General features: G+C 51.5%; 2 protein-coding genes across 6 annotated transcripts in view; one reads left to right on the top strand and one right to left on the bottom strand.

The window, feature by feature from the left end:
* Positions 1-397: 397 nt before the first annotated feature.
* On the top strand, positions 398-9,230 carry ZFTA (zinc finger translocation associated). The gene is made up of 5 exons (XM_035263048.3): positions 398-689; positions 2,873-3,370; positions 3,891-4,277; positions 4,548-5,102; positions 5,312-9,230. Exons 1-5 carry the CDS (start codon positions 551-553, stop codon positions 5,770-5,772), a joined length of 2,040 nt encoding a protein of 679 aa, XP_035118939.3. The 5' UTR covers positions 398-550; the 3' UTR covers positions 5,773-9,230.
* Positions 9,231-9,880: 650 nt separating this feature from the next.
* RTN3 (reticulon 3) overlaps positions 9,881-18,978 on the bottom strand; it is a 72,177-nt gene continuing 63,079 nt past the window's right edge. For all 5 annotated transcript variants that reach the window (XM_054240995.2, XM_002755454.7, XM_035263047.3 and 2 more), the window contains 5 exons: positions 18,214-18,352; positions 17,628-17,697; positions 17,060-17,106; positions 15,276-15,334; positions 9,881-10,923 (listed from right to left, as the gene is read on the bottom strand). In XM_054240995.2, coding sequence (XP_054096970.1) covers positions 10,878-10,923; positions 15,276-15,334; positions 17,060-17,106; positions 17,628-17,697; positions 18,214-18,352 — 361 coding nt within the window. In that variant the 3' untranslated portion in view covers positions 9,881-10,877. The remainder of the gene's footprint in view (positions 10,924-15,275; positions 15,335-17,059; positions 17,107-17,627; positions 17,698-18,213; positions 18,353-18,978) is intronic.

The raw sequence follows: 18,978 nt of genomic DNA, 5'->3' as shown, positions 1-18,978 counted from the left end.
GGAGGCAGCCCCGGGCAAGGACCCCGGCCTCCCCCGCGGGCGTTCCCGGCGCTGAGATGCCCCGAGGGGGCGGTGGCCGCGAGCCGAGCCCGGGTGGAAGTGCGTCGCAGCGGACGCGGGCGCCCCTCGCCACCTCGGTGACCCTTCGGGAACCGGGACCGGAGCCCCGGAGGCGGCGGTGAGGGCCCGCGGGGGCGGCGAGGTCCGTGCTTCTAGCGTCCAGAGCAGGCGCCGGCTGCTGAGCCTCGGCTGGGCTCGTGGCCTCCCGCCTTTCCCCCCAGCCCCCCGCGAGCTGCCAGGAGGAAATAGCGCGCGGCCCCTTTAAATTTACCCAGGAGCCCTTAAAGGAGCCCCAGGGGCCCCAGACAGGAATCCCCACCCCGGTCCAGCCCGCGCCGCCGAGCGAGCAGCCTGCCGTCCGTGCGGCCGGCCGCCCCGTGCATGCGCTCCGCGCCCCGGGGCCCCGTGCACCGAGCGCTCCGCGCGGGCTGCCGCCGGCTCCGCGGCCCCGCGCCCCGCCGCCCCGGGGCCCCGCTCCTCGGCGCAGCGCATGGAGCCCGGCGGGGACCACCGGAGCCGGAGCAGCGGCAGCAGGGGCGGCCCCGGGCCAGCAGTGGCCTCGGCACGGGGCCGACGGCTGCCGCCCGCCGGATCGAGCGGCGTCGCGGAGCCGGAGGAGGACGAAGGCGGTAAGAGCTGGGGCCAGCGGCCCGGGCGGGGGCCCCGGCATGGGGGAGGGGAGGGCTGCGGCTCGGGGCCCCTCTCGCCGCCGAACAAAGCGGGGGACGCGGGCAGGGCGGCCGGGGGCGCCACCTGGTGGGCGCGGAGCGCGGCTGCAGGGCCAGCGGGGGAGCCCCCCGCCCAGCTCCTGGGGTCTGCCCGCGGGACTCCCGTGGCTCGCCTCTCCCTTAAAGGGCCCCGCGGCCGCCCGCAGCGACCCGCCTTGGGTGCCAGGTCCGAGGGGCCCTACGGGGTAAGGCGCCACGGAGCGAGGCTGGTGGACTTGCGGCCCCCGCCCCTTTCTCCTTCAGACTCCCCAGGTGGTCTCCCTTATCCAGCTGTCTCTTAAAAGTCCGTTCAGGCTCTGGGTCCCCTTTGGGGGCTTTTCCCCAGCGGAGCTGAGCTCAGCTCCGAGCTCCGCTGTTTTAAATCGGCTGCTCCTCTGGTCTCGTGGCCTTGTGAGAAACAAGCACCCTTTTTCTTTTTTATCCACGTTCTCCCTAGGAAAGTGCATCGCTTGCGCCCTGGGGGCCCACAGCACCTTTTCCCACCGCGGGCCATTTTTAAAGGGATGGGTTCGCCAGCAAAAGCATACACCCCTCGTGCCCGTGCATTCTCTCTTCCCTGCTTTTCAGAATTTTTTTTTTGCCCTAATTTGTCAGCTGCAGCGGAACCAGCCAGTCCTCCTCGTTCGTTCTCAGAGGACACTGTTTCCTGATCTCCCGGCAGCTGGGTCAACGCCTTAAGACCCTTAAAGGTTTCCTCCAGGCCAGGAGACTGCCCGAATCTCCGGGCTCCCCTCCCAGTCTCTGCCCTCCCAGAAACTCCCCATCCCCTTTTGTTTTTAAAGAACCTCAGCTCCTCCTCCTTTTTCGGCTCTTAAAGGGCCAATCCACCTTAGACTAGCCTGGACCCAGCGCTGGAACGATGCTCAGAGACCAGCCAGCTAGCCAGTGTATTTGCAGACAAAGACGCTCAGGCCCAGAGGGCAGACATGACCTATCAGAGGTCACAGAGCAAGTGACCAGTGAAGCCAGGACTTGAACCCGAGCCTATGACTCTGAAGCCAGTAGATTCTATGGATCTACTTCAATAAAAACTAAAACAAAAAAAAAACTCCCACAGGGGTGACAGGAGCCCTTTCTGATCCTCTTTTGTTTTTCCAAGCCTGTGATTCTCCACTGGGAGAATGACCAGAACCTGCCTGTGCACCCAGGAGACCATTTTCTAAATCAAGAGGGATGGGAACTGTAGGGAGGGTAGGGACTGCCCTGGGTGGGTGTTTGGCACAAGGCATGCCATTGGGTTAGTGGGGCCTCTCCAGTGCCCGCCCTTCTGACTGCTGGGCAGTGGTCGGCTCCCTGCCAGAGCAAGAAATAAAGCCCCAGACAGCCGTAACGGGCTTCAGTGGATGGTGGCCACTCCCTGCAGCAGTACCATCAGTCGCCACTCTGGTGGCCCTCCAGCTATCCCTTTTCAGGGTCATCGGCTCTGCCAGAATCTGGAGAAGTTTTGGTCTCAGAAACTCCTTTCCCCAGAGATGTTGGCAGCTTTGTCTTGGGGATCCCTTCCATGTGGGGGCCTAGATTTGGGGAACTGACAATGCCTAGCCCATCCTCAAAATGGGACTCTCAGGAGGCTGTATTTGAAGCATTACTGGAAGAAGGGAGAAGACCTGTGGGTGGGGCCCTCCTGGCTGGGCCCCGGGCGGGTGGGTCCCGTGTGCAGCCCTGGCTGCAGACAGATGCCCCCTTTGTTTGTCTGGCCCCACTGCTGCCCTGCTCCGGCTGTAACCGCCCTGGCCTGCTGCTCTCCTGGCTTTCTCCCTACAGCTCTTGCCCAGAAAGGGCACCTTACAGAGCTGGCTGGTTCCTTGGCCCTCACCTTATTTTTTAAAAAGTCAGCGCTAGCTCCACATTGACCTGCATCCTTTTGTTCTTGATCTCCTCTTAAAGGGCTCTTGCTCTTTGTAAAGGGCCAATGTGTTGGCTCCCCGCTTCTCCTACATCCCTTTTATTTCTGTTGCCTCCCTTTCCTGTCCTTAAACACCCCCTCCCCCAGCTCCCTTTCTCACGGCCCACCTTCGAAGCCCCCCCGCTTCTTTCCCTGGAAATCAAAGAGTGAAAAACTGTCTCCCTTTCCCCTTCTTCAGGGCAAGATCTTCAGCTGGAAGGGGGTGCCTTGGGGTCCTGGGGGAGTGCCCCTCTGCCCTCCTCCAGGGCCAGGGGACCAGCATCTTCAGGCAGGAAGTACTCAGACCACTGTGAGGCCCGGGCCTCGAGGCCTGGCAAGAGCCGCATCCCTGGCCGTGACCACCGGCGCTACTACCACGACCACTGGCGGCTGGAGTACCTGATGGACTTCAACCCCGCCCGGCACGGCATGGTGTGCATGGTGTGCGGCAGCTCCCTGGCCACGCTCAAGCTCAGCACCATCAAGCGCCACATCCGCCAGAAGCACCCCTACTCCTTGCACTGGAGTCCCCGGGAGAAGGAAGTCATCAGCAACAGCTGGGATGCGCACCTGGGGCTGGGGGCCTGCGGAGAGGCCGAGGGCCTGGGGGTCCAGGGGGCTGAGGAGGAGGAGGAGGAGGAGGAAGAAGAGGAGGAGGAGGGGGCCGGTGTCCCAGCTTGCCCGCCCAAGGGCCCAGGTAATGCAAATACACATTATGGAGAGGTAGGGGTCTGGGAGGCCAGAGGGCCCCGTGCGGCAGCTGCTCTGCCGCCAAGGAGCTGGTGTTCTCGAGCAACACACTGCTCCTTCTCTGGGTTGGGTCTGTGTATTGCCCTTATTATACAAAGGTGGGGAAGAACAGTGGGGTGAGGGGGACTCCGCCGCCCAGACAGCTTGGATGCTCTGTGGTTTTTGAAGTATCAAGGAGAGAGGTGGGGTGACGGGCAGCGGAAAGGCTTGGAGCGAGTAGGCCTGGCTGGGGAAGGTGTGGCTGACATGAAGGCTGGGCCTGCTAGATTCCACTTGTGTGGGCGGTGCTTGGAGTGTGTGCGCGCCGGAGGGTTTGGGGAGGTGGAGTTAGGATTTCAGGGGACAGGAAGAGAAGGGCAAAGGTTAGGCCTGGACCCATGTGAGTGAGAGGCTTGTGGGAGACCTGGCGGTAGTGGGGGTGCTCCCGTGGGGCCAGCGTCTCAGTTCCTTCCCTCCAACCCTTTCAGGCAAAGCCCCAGCTGGTGGGGGCTGCCGGCGCCAGCGGCGAGGGGGCCCAATGGCACCCCGGGCTCGGCGTCTGCGCCTCTCAGCCTCCCGGAGGGCCGGGGGCAGCAGGGGGCTGGGGGCCCGGCGCCTGGAGAGGAGGCTGAAGGAGTCCCTGCAGAACTGGTTCCGGGCCGAGTGTCTCATGGACTACGACCCGCGGGGGAACCGGCTGGTGTGCATGGCCTGTGGCCGGGCACTGCCCAGCCTGCACCTGGACGACATCCGTGCCCACGTGCTGGAGGTGCACCCCGGCTCCCTGGGGCTCAGCGGCCCCCAGCGCAGTGCCCTGCTGCAGGCCTGGGGGGGCCAGCCCGAGGCGCTGTCTGAGCTCACCCAGTCCCCACCAGGTGCGAGGTCATCCCAGGCCGAGACCCCCTCATATTGGGGCTCTGAGGCGGGGTCTGTGGCCAAAACTGGGAGGCAGGGACTTATGGCTGAGGGCGGAAGGCCAGGAGCTGGCTTTCCACACACGTACACTCCCCGCCCCGCCCCCAGACACGCACAGCCTGGGGTCCCTAGTTGGGGCCGGGGTGAGGAGCCAGGATGGACCCCTCAGCGTGGGCAAGGGCAACCCAGCCAGCAGGCTGAGCCCCTATCCCTCACCCCTTCCCCAACAGGCGATGACCTCGCCCCCCAGGACCTGACCAGAAAGAGCCGGGACTCGGCCTCTGCTGCTGGAGCCCCCTCCTCTCAGGATCTCAGCCCCCCAGACGTAAAGGAAGAGGCTGGCTGGGTCCCTGAGAGGCCCGGGCCCGCAGAGGAGGAGGAGGAGCTGGAGGAGGGCGAGGGCGAGAGGGCGGGGGTCCCGGGCCGTTCGCTGCGGGGCCGCACCCACCGCCGCCACCCCCAGGAGCGCTGGCGGCTGGAGTACCTCATGGAGCTGGACGGCGGCCGGCGCGGCCTGGTGTGTGGGGTGTGCGGGGGCTCGCTGGCCTCGCTCAAGATGAGCACCATCGAGCGCCACATCCGCCGGCGCCACCCGGGCTCCACGCGCCTCGGCGGGCCTCTCCAGGCCCTCATCGCCCGGGAGTGGAGCGAGAAGGCCGCCCACCTGCTGGCCCTGGGGCTGCCCCGCCCCGAGTCTCCGCGGGGGCGCGCCGCCCCTGGCACGGCCGCAGCCTCCGAGGAGGGGGGAGGGGAAGAGGAGGAGGAGCCAGAGGAGGAGGCGTGGGGTGAGCGGTGGGGCCAGAGCAGGTGGAGAGGGAGCGCCGGGCAGGGCCCGGGTCAGGCAGGGAGCAAGGGTCGGGCGCTGCTGGGCAAGAAGGGACTGGAGGATGGGGCAGAAGGGCAGAGGCGGGGGTGAGGGGGGAACGGAGAGGCGATGTGGGGCCCAGCTTGCTGCCCCCTGCCGGCGCCAATGCGGCCCTTTGTCCCTTCCTAGGTGACGTCCCGCCGTCCCCTGGGGCTCCTCTGGAGCGGCCGGCTGAGGAAGAGGAGGACGAAGAGGATGGCCAGGAGCCCGGGGGACTCGTTTTGCCGCCGCCGCCGCCTCCGCCGCCGCCGCCCCCGCCGCCACCGCCCCGCAGCCGGGAGCAGCGGCGGAACTACCAGCCGCGCTGGCGGGGCGAGTACCTAATGGACTACGACGGCAGCCGGCGCGGCCTGGTGTGCATGGTGTGCGGGGGCGCGCTGGCCACTCTCAAGGTGAGCACCATCAAGCGCCACATCCTGCAGGTGCACCCCTTCTCCATGGACTTCACGCCCGAGGAGCGCCAGACCATCCTGGAGGCCTACGAGGAGGCGGCGCTGCGCTGCTACGGCCACGAGGGCTTCGGGCCCCCAGCCCCGGCGCCGCGTGAGGGCGGCGCGGACCTCAAGTCTGGTGCCGTGTGTCGGGCGTAGCGGCCTCGTGGGTCCCCGGGTCGGGTCGGCCCCGCTCCGCCCTGCCCTGGCTCTCCTGGCCCCACTGCTGGGAGACCCTCGCGCCGGGTGCCAGCGCTCCCCGCGGCCGCGCCCCCCCGCTGGCCGGGCCGGGCGGAGACGGGGCATCTAGTGGGGCCGCTGTCGTCCGCGTGGTGCCACTTGGGTGCCAGTCGGTGCGCTGCGGGAAGCGCATTTTCCCCTCGGCCCCGAGCCCTGCCCTCCCCGTGCAGGGCCCACATTTTCCGCGAATCCAAAGCGGCCTCCAAGTGTTAGGCCTCCAAGTAAGTGTTAGCGCCGAGCGCTCCGGCCGCACCCCGCGAGGGAATCCTCCGCAGACCGGGACTGGGGGGGCGGCGCCATCAGTATTAGGGCCGGAGGAGGGGGCCTCGCGGAAGATAGGAAGGATGTTCCGGCTCTGGCCCTGGTCCTGGCTGGGGGCCCAGTTCCCTGCAGCCTTGCACGCCGGCAGGCACGGCTCCTGGCTCGGGGGCTGTTGGCTGCCCTTCCCTAATTGGGATTCTCGGCCTCACGGAGGCCCTGGCTGCAGACTGGGGCTTCCAGCCGGAGGCGGAGCCGCGGGGTTCGGGAGCCGTCCCAGGCTGGGAGGGTCTGTTGGACTGAGGGCGGGGCAATGCGCCCGGGGCCTGGGCCGGACCAGCTGTGCCAACCTCCCCGGCAGGCTCAGTAGGAACTGAGCGGCCCCATCTTCCTCCTGACCGCCCGGACAGATCTTGTAAAGGGATTAGCACTTTTTTCCTTTGCTCCTCTTGCCCCGAGGGCCCTGTTTATCCCTAAACTCAGTCGGGTGCCACCAGTGGGAGCCCGGGGCACAGGAGGTCCCGGCAGTCAGCCTTCTCTTCCCGCCCCGTCCCCATCCCCTTTTGTACGCGGTGGATGCGGTGCCCGTTCTCAGCCCGCAGGGCCTGGGGCCGGGCCTCGGCTTCTTTTCCCGGCAGCAGCGCCAGGCCCTATGGGGCAGGGAAGGGGCCCCTCGATCTCCCAGGCAGGTCCGAGAGGGATGTGTAGATTCATTCTCCTGTGGAGAACCGGTGGCCCCGAGATCAGGCCCTTTTTTGCTCTTTGTATTTTATTTTGAAACTGTATTTAATGCTTTTATATAAAAGGGGGAGGGGCGGGGACAGAGCTGACCCAGTCACCCTTATGTGCAAATGTCTTATTTATTATGCGTGTATCAGAGATAAGCTGTGAGGTGGTGAAGGGAGGACCTGAATGAAGGAGTAGCGAGGGCAGAGGCCGGGACGGGAGGACCCCAACTAGCTGTGCTGATGTAACATGTACTCCCTGGAAGACTCTGGGCCCTGATGTCTGCTCTTCACAAAGCCAGGCTGCTGCAGGGACAGTTCCCTCGGTCCTAAAGTCGGGGTGGGGAGGCCAGTGGGTGGGACTTGAGGGTTGGGTATGTAGGAAGAGGTCCTGGCAGTGGGGGCCAGCCCCTGCCTCGGGGCGGGAAAGCAGAGGGCAAAGAGTAGGCCCCTCATCCCTGACTGGAAGGCCAGAGTCCAAGGTTCAAGTGCCTCAGGCCCAGTCCCCTTGACTCTTCCTGTTTGGGAGTTGGATTTTATACCACGGATTTTATAGCATTTTTATATAATTCAAGATTGTCAGAATTGGGAAGGACCCTGGAGATCACTAGTACCACCCTCCTCCCTTTCACAGATAGGTAGATTGGAGCCCAGGAACCGAGATTATGACACAGCCAGGTAGGGACACTACAAGAACTAGAATGAAAATCCCAGCTCCCCATCCAGTGTTCTTTGCACCATACCACGCTGCTTCCCAATTCGCTGGTCAGTGATTAAAATTTGTCACGCCTGCTGGAGGATTGACGTTTTGGGCACTGTAGGCCACCACAGTGGAGCTCTGACTCCGGAAGGTGGCAAAGCCTTGTACACTGCATTGGGATGAGCACGCTGAGCTTTGCAGGGCCTCAGCTGGAAGGCGCCATCAGCTGGCCCTTCCCCTCAGTAGAACTCTAGAGGCGGGCGGCTGCTGCGAGGCCCAAGACCTCCTCGGCAGGGGCTTTGTGTTCTTTGTTGTGGAAGCCACCAGGGATTCAGGAAGATCCTGAATGGGTTGTCAGTTGCCTGAAAAGTGAATTCTCAGTTTGAACCTCCAGGGTTTTTGAGACAGTATTAAAAACTTCAGAATGGAGATTATGGATGGCACCAGGCTGCGTACTGCCATTTACTTTTCTTCATGCATGTTTTTGGATCCAGAATGAGTATTACACCATTTTTTTTTTTTTTTTTTTTTTACTCTGCCGGCTCAAAAACAGTAGGTAAATTGGGGCAACCAATTTATAATCATTCAAGTTCACTTGCGAAGTTCAGATAAGCCAGGGCAGAGGGGTTAGGAGAGGTTTTCCTCCTCCATAGGCAGGGAGAGGCCTCAGGAGGACAGAGTAGATATCTCTACTGAGACAGCACCAAACAAACACGCCAGTGATTCTCAGTGTGTCCCTGAGACCAGCAGCATCACCTTAGGAATCTGCTAGAAATATTCTTGGGCCCTACCCCAGGGTTTCTGAATCAGAAACTTGGTTGGGGACTCAGCTGTGTTTCGATGAGCCCTTCATTGATCTTGATGCAGCTGCAGTGCTGGGCACCAGTGATGGGGAAGGGCTGCTGTAGTGATTCCTGCTTCCATGGAGGTTGTGGCCTCACAGGTTAGATAGAGGTTGGGAGGGGACTTGGTCCTCTTGCCTAGGTATGCCTCCTTGCCTTGAGATTCTGACGTGAACAGGTGAAGTCTCTTCATGATTTTTTCTTTTTGTTAACGGTATGCTTGCTATTATGGCCAATATGTAAATGTTACTCTGAATACATATTTATATACCATGTTACTTAGTGACATTATTCAAACATTTGTATGTGTATTTGTGAAATTGTTTGCATCAGTCATTTAAACAATATTTCAGTCTAAGTTTTCTAAGAGGTATGTTGAGTACATTTTTGAAAGCCAGCTTAAGGGTCACAGCAGCCTTAGTTTAGAAGAGCTAATCACAGGTGACCACTCAAGTTCTTTCAGTGAAGACCTGATATATTTAGTTCCCATTTCCCTTGGTGATTGACTCAAGTTAAGTGCATTGTGGCTATATGTAATTTATAGGCTGCTTTACGTTATAGGTGGGGAAAACTCCCAGGCTGGTGGGAGGCTGAACTGGGATAACAGACCCCCTGACCCCTCCTCATTCTAAGGTCACCACCTCTTAGAGGGTCTCTTACTTTCTTTGAGATCAAATGCAGTTATGCTCTACAACTAAATTCTGCAGTCTTGGGAATCCTTACCAGTATCAACTATTAGTCACTTTTTAAAGCCCCCAAAGTGGAGTGAGGATGGGGGGAATGGAAGCAGTGTTTGGTTCTTACTTTACCCAAACTGTGTATAAAGAATAAAGTTAGCAGAATGATACCACAGTCATTGTTTTTTTTTTTTTTTTTTATTAATTAATACCACATCAATTTGCAATTTTACAGGAACCAAGATTCAAGCTCCTTAGGTGCTACTGTATTTTTATGTTGCACGCACAGACACGTACACAGTTTCATTAGTAATTTTTAATCTATAGGTTTTTCTTAAAAAAAAAAAAATCCTGTGTGGCACAAAGATCTCTTCAATTATCTAAACACAGCAGCAACAAAAGAAAAGAATTGGATGTGGTGCTTCCGCTGCAGAAGGTCCTTTGGAGGGAAGCCCAAAAAGACAATCATTGACTTCCTGGGAGGGCAGAGGATGATGATGGAGGATGGACTTCCTACTAGGACAGGAAACCAGTTAAAACACTCAGAAGAGGCTAGGAAAATAAGACAGTAAGGCAAGGGTACCTTTCACTCATCCACATTCCTCATTTTCCCAAAATGCGCAGAAAGATTTCCTTCCACTGCTTTCTGCAGCTGCAGTACTTGGGGACCATTGAATATTGTAGCCCTTACTTTAAACTCACCAGTGCATATTCCCTCTCGATGATCATGACTATGAGTGAGAACCTGAAGGAACTCACCGATGATTTTTCTTTCAAGTTTGCGGAATTTTCATGTTGAAAGTGAAGAAAAAACTTAGCCTCAAATGGGAATCATCTTTCTGTATTTCACCTCTTGAGAATGTTCCCCCCACAGAATGAGACAGGATCACAATAACTCAATAACTGAGGAGCCCACATGCAGGTTATATTTTTCTCTAACAAGTTTACAGCAGTGTACAGCAGTTACAGACATTTATTTTATAGTAAGAAAAGTACAACCATATTTATTAAACTTAAGGTGAGGTGGGCAGGAGAGAGGGAGGAAAGCACATTCGGGAATGAGTTCTCAAACTAATGCTCAGAACTGGTGTCCAGTGACAGAAACCACCTTCCCAAATGGTGGAGACTTCCCTTCCCTGGGGATAGCGGCAGAGGGCGTGGTGGCCACTATAGCACTCTCGACTCCCTCTCCAGTCCCACTTTCCATTTCTATTTTTTATCAGATGGCATTATCAGAATCAGGAATTATCACTATCACCTATAAGTTACTCCTCAAGTTGAAAGTTACTAAAGAAAAGGAATATCAGGAGTAGCTGCTCACATTGTGGGACAGGAAGATAGGATATGAGGGCTGGAAAAAAAAAAACAAGATATACTCCTGTCCCCAAATAAATTTTTCATAAGTTAATTATTACTTCTTAACTTAAGGGCAAAACTATAATGGATAGCTGAGTAAGACTAGTGCTGAAAACTGGAGAGAAGGACCCAGAGGTGTCCTTTCATTTTCTCTTTTACCTCCAATATTTCCCCTTTCAAGCTACAGGTAAAAGCTCCACCACCATTGAGGTATTAACTTATCCTATGAATTTGATTCTTTCTTTATTCTTCTGAGTTCTAAGATAGTTCTTTTTTTAGTCCATCAATTTTTGTGCTTGATACTGAGGGCTAAAGGGAAAGGATGGGATAAAACACCAAATAAAAAAAAAAAGCTTGGAATGCAGGCTCAAGCTGACACTGAGTATGTTCCTTCATAGTACAAATAACAACGTTATAACTATTAAATGGTGTTTTAGTAACTGTTGCATTTCTGGTTTCCGTGTGCTTATTCTGCCTTTTTTTTGGCGATTCCAGGGAGTTTTGCTTGGATCCTATTGAGAAAAGTGGGGCGGGGAGGGGGAGAAAGAAAGTGAAAATGTAAGTATTTGTTCTAGGTTTTTATTTTAACAGTGATGCTAGAGAACAGTCCTGGACTTGCATAAGCAATGTGAAAAGCATTCTCTCAGCCTGGCACAGTGGCTCGCACCTATAAGTAATCTCAGCACTTTAGGAGGCCGAGGCAGGTGGATCACTTGAGGTCAGAAGTTTGAGACCAGCCTGACCAATATGGTGAAATCCTGTCTCTACTAAAAAATACAAAAATTAGCTGGGTGTAGTGGCACACGCCTATAATCCCAGCTATCAGGAGGCTGAGGCAGAATTGCTGGAATCCGGGAGGCAGAGGTTGTAGTGAGCCGAGATCCTGCCACTGCACTGAGCAAGACTGTCTCAAAAAGTCTGGAAGCTGGTAATGGTTCCTAGCCCTTCACAGGACACCAGAGGTCCCTTTTATTCTGGCAAAGGTGTTCTGAAATCATTAAGGCATCACTATGGTCATTTATATCCCTCAGTGAATGTCAAGGCTACTCTCTCCACAAATGTCACATCCCATAGCAGGTGACACATCAGCTAACACTGGCAGTCAAATATGCCAGGCACAGATCTGGCCAGGCACAGTGGCTCATGCCTGTACTCCCAGCACTTTGGGAGGCCGAGGCAGGAGGATCACCTGAGGTCAGGAGTTTGCGATCAGCCTGGCCAACATGGTGAAACCCTGACTCTACTAACAATACAAAAATTAGCCAGGCATGGTGGTGGGCGACTGTAATCCCAGCTACCTGGGAGGCTGAGTGAGGCAGGAGAATTGCTTGAACCCAGGAGGCAGAGGGTTGCCGTGAGCCAAGATAGCGTTATTGCACTCCAGCCTGGGTGAAAGAGCAAGACTCCATCTCAAAAAAGAAAAAAGACATCAGATCTAAAGCTGACCTACGATCATCTTTCACAAATCGGGTAAAACAACCAGATAAATATAAATATATATAAACATATATGCACACACATATATAGGTATTTTTTAGACACAATTTAGCTCTGTTGCGAGGCTGGAGTGCACTGGCATGATCTCAGCTCACTGCAACCTCTGCCTTCCAGTTCAAGCAATTCTCCTGCCTCAGCTTCCTGAGTAGCTGGGATTCCAGGCATGTGCCGCTACACCCAGCTAATTTTTGTATTTTTAGTAGAGATGGGGTTTTACCATGTTGGCCAGGATGGTCTCGATCTCCTGACCTCATGATCCGCCCACCTTGGCCTCCATATATAAATAAATAAATAAATATATATATATATATTCTAATTATATAATATGCATTATATAATATATATAAATGAATATATTTATTTATTTTTATTTTTTGAGGCGAAGTTCTGCTTTTTTTTTTTTTTAGACCACTGTCAGAAAATTGCTCTTGTTGCCCATGCTGGAGTGCAGTGACGTGATCTCTGCTCACTGCAACCTCCCCCTCCTGGGTTCAAGTGATTCTCCCGCCTCAGTCCCCTGAGTGGCTGATTACAGGCATGTACTTCCATGCCTGGCTAATTTTTGTATTTTCAGTAGAGATGGGGTTTCGCCATGTCAGCCAGGCTGGTCTCGAACTCCTGACCTCAGGTGATTGGCTTGCAATAGCCTCCCAAATTGTTGGGATTATAGGCGTGAGCCACTGTGCTTGGCCTAGATATATATATTTATGCTAACTGTCCACCTGGCTTTAATATCAATGTATACTTTTTTAAAAAGCAAAAAGCAGGTGAAGATCCTGGCATCAAGCTAGACCTATCTGGGTATATTGAAAATTTCCTCTTATAAAGCTGGAAAAAGCATTAAAGCCTGGTGGGAAAGGAACTCAAGGGGGTACAAAGGGGATTTAACAATTTTTAAACTGTTCTTTGCCTTTTAAAGAGTATCTGAAGAAAATATGAAAAATGTTAACATTTTAGGCTGGGCGCAGTGGCTCACACCTGTAATCCCAGCACTTTGGGAGGCTGAGGTAGGTGGATCACTTGAGATCAGGAGTTCGAGACTAGCTTGTCCAATATGGTGAAACCCTGTCTCTACTAAAAATAAATTTTAAAAGTAGTCAGGTGTGGTCATGTACACCTGTAATCCCAGCTACTCGGGAGGTTGAGGCAAGTGAATCCAGGAGAATCCCTTGAACCTAGAAGGCGGAGTTTGCAGTGAGCTGATATCACGCCACTGCACTCCAGTCTGGGTGACAGCAAGACTCCATCTTAAAAAAAAAAAAGAAAGGGCCGGGCATGGTGGCTCATGCCTATAATCCCAGCACTTTGGGAGGCCGAAGAGGGTGGATCACGAGGTCAAGAGATCAAGACCATCCTGGTCAATAAGGTGAAACCCCATCTCTACTACAAATACAAAAATTAGCTGGGCATGGTGGTGTGCGCCTGTAGTCCTAGCTACTCGGGAGGCTGAGGCAGGAGAATTGCTTGAACTGAGAAGGGGAGGTTGCGGTGAGCCGAAATCACACCATTGCACTCCAGTCTGGGTAACAACAGCGAAACTGCGTCTCAAAAAAAAAGAAAAAGAAAAAATGTTAACATTTTAATTCAAAGTGTTAGGTTCACAGTATTGCTATGAATAATTCAAAATAAACACTGGGCACAGTGGCTCATGCCGGTAATCCCAGAAGTTTAAGTCTAGCCTGGGAAACATAGTGAGACCCCTGCCTCTACAAAAAAATAAAAAATTAGCCAGGGCATGGTACATGCCTGTAGTCCCAGCTTCTCAGGAGGTTGGGTGGGAGGATCACTTGGGCCAGGGAGGTCAAGACTGCAATTAGCTTTCAACTTGTGCCACTGTACTCCAACCTGGGTGACACAGACCCTGGCTCTAAAAAGCAAGAAAAAAAAAAGAAAAAAACATGTCCTCCAGGTATGGGGGAAAACAAAGTAAAAAGAAGAAAACAACTCTTTGATACAGGGAGTCATAAAGATGTTTATCAATATGTTATTACCTGATTTAATTATTAATTGGTTTAAAAAAATAGAAACAGTGATTTTGGCAATTTTAGAAAAGATGACTTTGATCCTTAAGTTATTTATTTACTAGAACTTTTGTTTCTGACAGGGATGTGTTTGGCTTAAATGAATACACATGAAAATGAATGTGGGGAAGCAACCAAGAACTTTTTTTTTTTGAGATAAAGTCTCACTCTGTCACCCAAGCTGGAGTGTAATGGTGTGGTCTCAGCTCACTGCAACCTCACCTCCCGGGTTCAAGCGATTCTCCCACCTCAGTCTCTTGAGTAGCTGGGACTACAAGTGCGGCCCACCACACCTGGCTAATTTTTGTATTTTTAGTAGAGATGAGATTTCACTGTGTTGGCCAGGCTGGTCTCAAAGTCCTGACCTCATGATCCCCCACTTTGGCCTCCCAAAGTGTTAGGATTACAAAGTGTAAGCCACCATACCCACCTGCAACCAAGAACATTTTAGCCAGTTCAAAAAGGCAGAGTAGTCTATGGTCCTTGCTACTGGAGAAGCTGTGGTGGGAGATCACCTGAGCCCAGGAGGTCGAGGCTGTACTTCAGCTTGGGTGACAGAGTGAGACCGTTTCCAAAAAAAATCTCACTTATCTTTTTTTTCCATTGATCCTCTTGCCTCAGCCTCTCCAGTAGCTGGGATTAAAGGCACATGCTACCATGCACAGCTAATTTTGTATTCTTAATAGAGACAAGGCCTACCTATGTTGCCCAGGCTGCTCTCAAACTCCTGGGCTCAAGCCATCCTCCTGCCTCAGCCTCCCAAAGCACTGGCATTACAGGTGTGCATCAAAATGCTTGGCCTATCGATAATTTTTTTTTTCAGGCAGAGTTTCGCTCTTGTTACCCAGGCTGGAGTGCAATGGCGCGATCTTGGCTCACCGCAACCGCCGCCTCCTGGGTTCAAGCAATTCTCCTGCCTCAGCCTCCTGAGTAGCTGGGATTACAGGCACACGCCACCATGCCCAGCTAATTTTTTGTATTTTTAGTAGAGACGGGGTTTCACCATGTTGACCAGGATGGTCTCGATCTCTTGACCTCGTGATCCATCTGCCTCGGCCTCCCAAAGTGCTGGGATTACAGGCTTGAGCCACCGCGCCCGGCCGATAATTTTTAATCTAAGATAACAAAGGTCCAGAAGGCAGGGCCAAAAAAGAAAGATACAAAGGATTTTTTTTTCTTTTTGCAGAAGCAGCCATAAATAATTTCTAGTAAAATGAAACTATTAACCAAGGTTTTTATTAGAGTGAAAGTTACTTTCCTTGAATCAGCATTTTATACAAGGTACTTAAGATAACTGGGGGGAAGAAAGCATACCTCATGATGCTGTGGTCTTTCAATGTACTTACTTTTCAACAATTGACTTGGTCTGATCTCGGGCAATGCCAACGTAGTGATCAATCTGGGTCTTTAAGGAAGGAAAATAGATTCAGTTGTGGCAACATACCAGGTCACCAATTTTCCTGGAGGCATTGCTCTTTTGTCTAGTTTAACCATTTTTTAAACACTACTGACTAGTCTAGAAAACGAAAATACCCAGTTTTTAAAAGTATTTTTAAAACTTCTAGTTTTAGAATCCAAATTACACCATAAACACCCCCTACTTTCTTAAAAATTTTTTAAAAAATCACTCGTCTTTTGCAGAGGTGAAGTCTTACTTGTTAAGTATTTTCTTTAGAGACACTGGAGTATATAACAGTTTCCAAATACCAGAAACTGTGTGTCTAACCTATTTTCTGTGGTCATGTTTGTTACGGCTCTTGTGTAATACTAATTCACTTAATACCAAACGCCAAAAAGTCTCCTGATGGAAGACTTCATCCATAATGAATAATCTCACAGTTATCTGGTGTACTTGATACACGTCATCCAACAATGCAAACACCTGTTCATACAGATGGATTACCTGAATTTACCTCAATAACCTAGAGTTCAAAGTTTCCTTTTAGACACCTGGCTTTTATTCATTTAAGCATTTTTTTTTTTTTTTTTTTTTTGAGACAGAGTTTCGCTCTTGTTACCCAGGCTGGAGTGCAATGGTGCAATCTCGGCTCACCGCAACCTCCGCCTCCTGGGTTCAGGCAATTCTCCTGCCTCAGCCTCCTGAGTAGCTGGGATTACAGGCACGCACCACCGTGCCCAGCTAATTTTTTGTATTTTTAGTAGAGATGGGGTTTCACCATGTTGACCAGGATGGTCTCGATCTCTCGTGATTCACCCGCCTCGGCCTCCCAAAGTGCTGGGATTACAGGCTTGAGCCACCGCGCCTGGCCTAGCATTTTTTTTTTTTGAGATGAAGTCTTGCTCTGTCACCCAGGTTGGGTGCAATCTCAGCTCACTGCAACCTCCGCCTCCTGAGTTCAAGCAATTCTCCTGCCTCAGCCGCCTGAGTAGCTGGGACTACAAGCGTGTGCCACCACACCAGGTTAATTGTTGTATTTTTGGTAGAGATGGAGTTTCACCATGTTGGCCAGGCTGGTCTCAAACTCCTGAGCTCAAGTGATATGCCTGCCTCAGCCCCACAAAGTGCTAGGATTACAGGTGTGAGCCACTGCTCCTGGCCTTTTTGAGACAGAGTTTTACTCCCATCACCCTGGCTTGGACTGCAATGGCATGATCTTGGCTCTGCCTCCTGGGCTCAAGTGATTCTCCTGGTTTAGCATGGTAGCTTGAACTACAGGTGCAGGCCACTGCATCTGGCTAATATTTTTTGTAGAGACAGAGTTTTGCCATGTTGCCCAGGCTGGTCTTGAACTCCCGGACTCAAGGGATCCTTCTGCCCTCAGCATCCCAAAGTGCTGGGATTATATGTATGAGCCACTGCACCTGGCCTAAGCATTTTTTCAACTTACTACTTTTGCATAGAAAATACATCCACATGATTAAAAACTCAAAAGGCATCCAAGGTATAAAAAAAAAAAGTTTCTCTTTCCTAGTCCTCTCTCTCCTAAATATCCAGTTTCTCTTCTTGGAGGAAACTAATGCCACCACTTTCTAATAGGCATTTGCCTCACAAAATTAGACGGTAGAAATAGTTATAAAAAGACTGCTCTGAAATTCAGTCTCTCAAAAATGAACTAAAAGTAGTCACACATCAACTGGCACATCTGATTTGGAACAGATAAATGCTTACCTTGTACTTCTCATAGACAATTGGAACACTGAAAATGAGCAGTTCAGCTGTAAGACAAAATCATGGGACATGGCAAGTGTATAAGAGAGACAGTCACGTCTTAAGACTCAGAGTAACATACATTTATTCTCACAAAATACAAGAAAACACAAATATTCCTAAAATGAGAACTCCTCGTTAGAGCTCCCAATTAAGGCCAGTTAGGCAGCTAATTTAAGGTAGTGTTAAAACAAAACAAAAAAACACCTCTCCAGGTATATAGGCTATCATCTTTGTACCACAAATAACAATTACCGCATTACCAAAATGATCTCTGTAAACAAATTTAAACCAAATCTAGACAACTGTCCTTTACTACCAGCTGTTTTGACATTTCTTAATTTATCACTGAGACCATTTAATAAACCTGTGACCACAAACTCCAGTTCCTCCAGTGCCTACTTCCAGATCTCTCTGGGTCAGGACTGGGCAATGCACAATGAGTTGGAGCCATGCTGGGCATTCTCTTCACTCTTATTCTTACAAACTAAAGAGTAATAGTTTGGGCACATTCTCCTTGCCATCTTACCAAGAATGAGAAGGGTGATTCCGTTAAAAACAGCACCAACATAGGTCATCAGCCACATGAAGACAGCCAGCTGTGAAGGCCAACGTCAAACGGTTATGCAGGAATAACCATAAGGCAAAATTTACATTAACTGATGTCATTCTCCTCCAGCTAATTAAATCTGGATACATTTAGTGATGTGTGACATGGATAACTTCAAATGAAGGTTCCCTACTTGTGTTATACATTTGAAAGTAAGTGAGAGAATTCTGTAGTTCTCTTAGGTCCAAAGACTGAAACTACACTGCTACCAATTATATCACCTCTGTTCTGATGTTTGTTCCCCAGCAAAAGGCTGTATCTTTCTCTAATGACTCCTATCTCATTATAGAATGACTTGAGATAAGCATATGTTCATTTCTGTCTGATAAAATCCTATATACTGTTTTTCCTCTGTATTATAACCGAGTCCTGCTTTTTCTGTTTGATATTTCTTAATTTATAATTAGGACCATTTAATAAACCTGTGACCACAAACTCCAGTTCCTTCAGTGCCTACTTCCAGATCTCTCTGGGTAAAAACCAAAAGCTGCAGAAACAAACTAACCTTCAAGGAGTCAACCAGATCTTCTACCAGAAAGAGACGAATAATGAGTTTCAGGGCCCTGTTGATGTGCACCATGGCAGCATTCATGTAGTTATGGAAAGCTTCTGAGGACAGAGTAATGTCTACGTCCAGGTAGGCTCTTCCAGAAGAAGAAACAACAGTCATACATTTGACATGGAAGAAGATTTTGTTAACACAGTAGTTACTGAGAATGTAAAATTGGTGCCCAGGGTGCATTTTAGAATCTGTAGGAACATTTTTTGTTGTCATCAGGTGGAGTGGGGACACACTATCATCCAGCGGGCAGAGGCAAAGATGCGAGATGTCTGTGTAGGACAGTCATGCACAGTAAACTGTCCTTTGTTCGGTGTAACTTTTACTGCCTTATTGTATATTCATTAAGGTGAATCCATTTATAATTAAGAGCCCAGAACATATAAAAACAAGGTACCTTTTTTTTTTTTTTTTTAGCAGTTTTAACATATCCTGAAATTTCTAAAACTCTATTTTGTTTATGCTAAAATTTAAGGTTTTTTTTTTTAATCTGTCTTTTTTTTTTTTAATGAGATGGGGTTTCACCATGATGGCCAGGCTGATCTTGAACTCCTGACCTCAGGCCTCCCACCTTGGCCTCCCAAAGTGCTTGGATTACTGGCGTGAGTCACAGCGCCCATTAAGGTTTTTTTTTTGAAACATTTTGGAAAACCACATTTGTATTTGTAATTAAGAGCCCAGACACATAAAAATAAGGTATTTTTTTAAGCA

Source organism: Callithrix jacchus, chromosome 10 (genome assembly GCF_049354715.1).
Source record: "Callithrix jacchus isolate 240 chromosome 10, calJac240_pri, whole genome shotgun sequence".
Taxonomy (NCBI): Eukaryota; Metazoa; Chordata; class Mammalia; order Primates; family Cebidae; genus Callithrix; species Callithrix jacchus.
This window is presented reverse-complemented; position numbering and strand designations above follow the sequence as displayed.

Excerpts from the sequence above, each read along its gene's own strand:
- ZFTA (XM_035263048.3), top strand. The coding sequence starts at position 551 with ATGGAGCCCGGCGGGGACCACCGGAGCCGGAGCAGCGGCAGCAGGGGC. Across the intron at positions 3,371-3,890 it reads TTGCCCGCCCAAGGGCCCAG|GCAAAGCCCCAGCTGGTGGG; the intron begins GTAATGCAAATA and ends CAACCCTTTCAG. Across the intron at positions 4,278-4,547 it reads GCTCACCCAGTCCCCACCAG|GCGATGACCTCGCCCCCCAG; the intron begins GTGCGAGGTCAT and ends CTTCCCCAACAG.